At 47.0% G+C, this 2513-nt stretch overlaps 1 protein-coding gene across 1 annotated transcript; it reads left to right on the top strand.

The window, feature by feature from the left end:
- Positions 1–300: 300 nt before the first annotated feature.
- On the top strand, positions 301–1713 carry LOC117183000. Its single transcript, XM_033376132.1, has 2 exons — positions 301–507; positions 1015–1713. The coding sequence occupies exons 1-2, from the start codon at positions 301–303 to the stop codon at positions 1711–1713; spliced, it is 906 nt and encodes a 301-aa protein (XP_033232023.1).
- Positions 1714–2513: the final 800 nt, after the last annotated feature.

Genomic DNA, 2513 nt, shown 5'->3' with positions numbered 1-2513 from the left:
GCCCTGGTGACAGTTGTCGTTGCATCGGTTTATCCTGAGATCTCTATCGCTCCTAATTATCTGGACAGTCTAAAGGGAGCTATTGTGGTCGAGGCGACGCATGTTTAGTCGAGGAACTGGTTAACAGAGAAGACTCCTGCGTTTAGGTTCAAAGAGGGACTAAACCTGGAGCTCAGGGTGACGATATGTCTGCAAAAGTACCGTAGAGCAAACTTTCTGATTCACGGAATATCCGAGAGTCCGACGACCGTTCTGGGGCGCCTGAACTTCCAAAACACGACTCTGAAGACGGATTTGTGAATGGTGTACTCCGACGGGCAGGGATCAGGGCAAAAGGGGAGTGTCTGGATCCCGGTAGTCAGAGTTTCTGAATCCGCAACCAGAGCTCTTGTGGCTCTGGTCAACTTGCCCTATTTGGGGTCAGGCAGGGTAACCTCAAGGTGGACCCAACAGGGCTCCTCAGGGGGACCTTCAGCGTCTGGGGATGCTCTGACTTATTTGTTCAATGTCTGAGATGGGAAATTAAATGAAGCTGATAAATTTGCACGACAGCAAATGCGCCTCGGCGGTTCAAGCAAGACGAATGTCAATGATGCAGACAGGGTTCGCCCTATTCCAAGAATCCTGGTTATACAAGGAAAGGATTAGTGGCTTGTCAGGGTGTGGCACCATTTATTTGGAGCCGCTTAAAAAAGCGTTAAGGGCATGCATAGCTGTCAAGGGTATGGATGCGATTTTGGTGCCTAAGCTTCGCTCAAGGATCTAACTCTTATTAAGGAGGGCATCGCCCTGGCGATGCGAATGAATCCCCGCCTTCCAGAGGAGGAGATTCTAATTCAGCAATACCAGAAGAACAGGATTTCTCTGCTGTTGTGATGTGATGCAAACTCTCACCATACGGTGTGAGGGGGGGGGGGGGGCACGAATATCAAAGACAGAGGAAGAGATTTAATTGAATACATAGTGGGCACTGATAAGGAGATTTTAAATCGAGGTGATACTCCCACATTCCAGATTCAAAACAGGAGTGAGGTTCTTAATCTGACTCTATTCTCGGAGTGGCTGAGAAGTAGGGGAGTGGACTGGAGATTCTCTAAGGAAGAGTCTCTCTCGGATCACAAATATATCCTGTTTCAGCTAAACCTAGCTAAACCAGTGGTTTCAAAAATCAGAAACCCTAGAAATACACTCTGGGACTCATATGAAGAGGAACTCAGGGGAAGGCTAGTGGAATTTCCCACAAACAATAGCAGTATTGATAAGTTAGAGCACGCCGCGGATTTTCTGCAAAGAGCTCTGACAACATCGTATAAAAAAAATCGCCCCACAATCACAGTTAACTCTAGGAAAAGAGCAGAATGGTGGAATGCGCACCTGGAGAAACTTCGCAAAAAGACAATAGCGCTGTGCAATAGGGCAAATAAAACCAAGTTGCCTTCAGACTGGGACACCTACAAGTCGGCTCAGTATAAATATAACAAAAATAAAAGAAGGTATAAGCAGGAAGACGGGAGAGGCTTTTGTGAGGAATCGAAAGATATTCCAGAAACAGCAAGGCTTTTAAAAATCCTGGCACAAAACCCGGAAGCTCGCCTTGGGCTCATTAGGCTTGTAAATGGCGAGTTCGCCGAAGACGAAAAAGCAACGCTGAACTGCCTGATGGAAATTCACTTCCCGTGGTTTCAGAGAATTCAAACCGACCCAGAGGAGTAAGACTAAGGCCAAGAATTTAGGAGGGCTGATTGAAGTTTCGCCTCAAAGGTCTTAGACAGAAAAAAGGTGGAATGGGCCGTGGGGTCCTCCTTTCCCTTTGATTCACCAGGGGCGCATGGCATCCATTCAGTGCTTTTACAAAAAGACCTAAGATTTGTCACCTCTCCTCCGACTGAAGCACCAAACCAGCTAGTAAGCTGGACAGGAAATATGTTACGCCGAAAGAGACTCGGAAACAGATGAGGTGAATCCCTAGTTAAAGGAGTAGCGCCACGGGGGCGTTTACAGGGGCGTGGCCTGTCACCCCTCCTGTGGTGCATAGTAGTGGATGGCCTCCTTCGCCGGCTTGATGAAAAGGAGTTTTATATTTAGGAATATGCGGATGACTTTGTAATCCTAATTGGGGGAAGGGGTTCATCTGGAAACTTTGATGGGCCATACAGAGTTGTCGTTGCGCATCGTAAAACTCTGGTGCGATAGCTCAGGGCTTTCGGTAAAGCCGGAAAAGACTAATATGGTTATTTTCTCGAAAAATTACAAGCTACCGAAAGTTGACGCTCCTTGTTTTTTTTTGTGGCGGGAGGCTTACGTTCTCAGACTCGGTTAAATATTCGGAAGTAATCCTAGATAGCAAACTGGGCTGGGTAAAACACCTGGAGACTCAATGCAGGAAATTCTTCATGAATTTCTGGATGTGTAGGAGAGCATTTGGGCTGACGTAGAGAATAGTGCCTAATACGCTTTTATGGCTCTACTTTGCTGTCCTCAAACGGCGGCTCCTTTATTCAGCTGTAATCTGG

The sequence above is a fragment of the Belonocnema kinseyi genome, chromosome 2 (assembly GCF_010883055.1).
Source record: "Belonocnema kinseyi isolate 2016_QV_RU_SX_M_011 chromosome 2, B_treatae_v1, whole genome shotgun sequence".
Taxonomy (NCBI): Eukaryota; Metazoa; Arthropoda; class Insecta; order Hymenoptera; family Cynipidae; genus Belonocnema; species Belonocnema kinseyi.
The sequence above is the reverse complement of the archived record's forward strand: the minus strand, read 5'-3'. Positions and strand labels throughout refer to the sequence as shown.

Coding starts and splice junctions, on each gene's coding strand:
- LOC117183000 (XM_033376132.1), top strand. CDS start 301: ATGGTGTACTCCGACGGGCAGGGATCAGGGCAAAAGGGGAGTGTCTGG. Junction 508..1,014: donor CTCTGACTTATTTGTTCAAT/GTCTGAGATGGG, acceptor CCCACATTCCAG/ATTCAAAACAGGAGTGAGGT.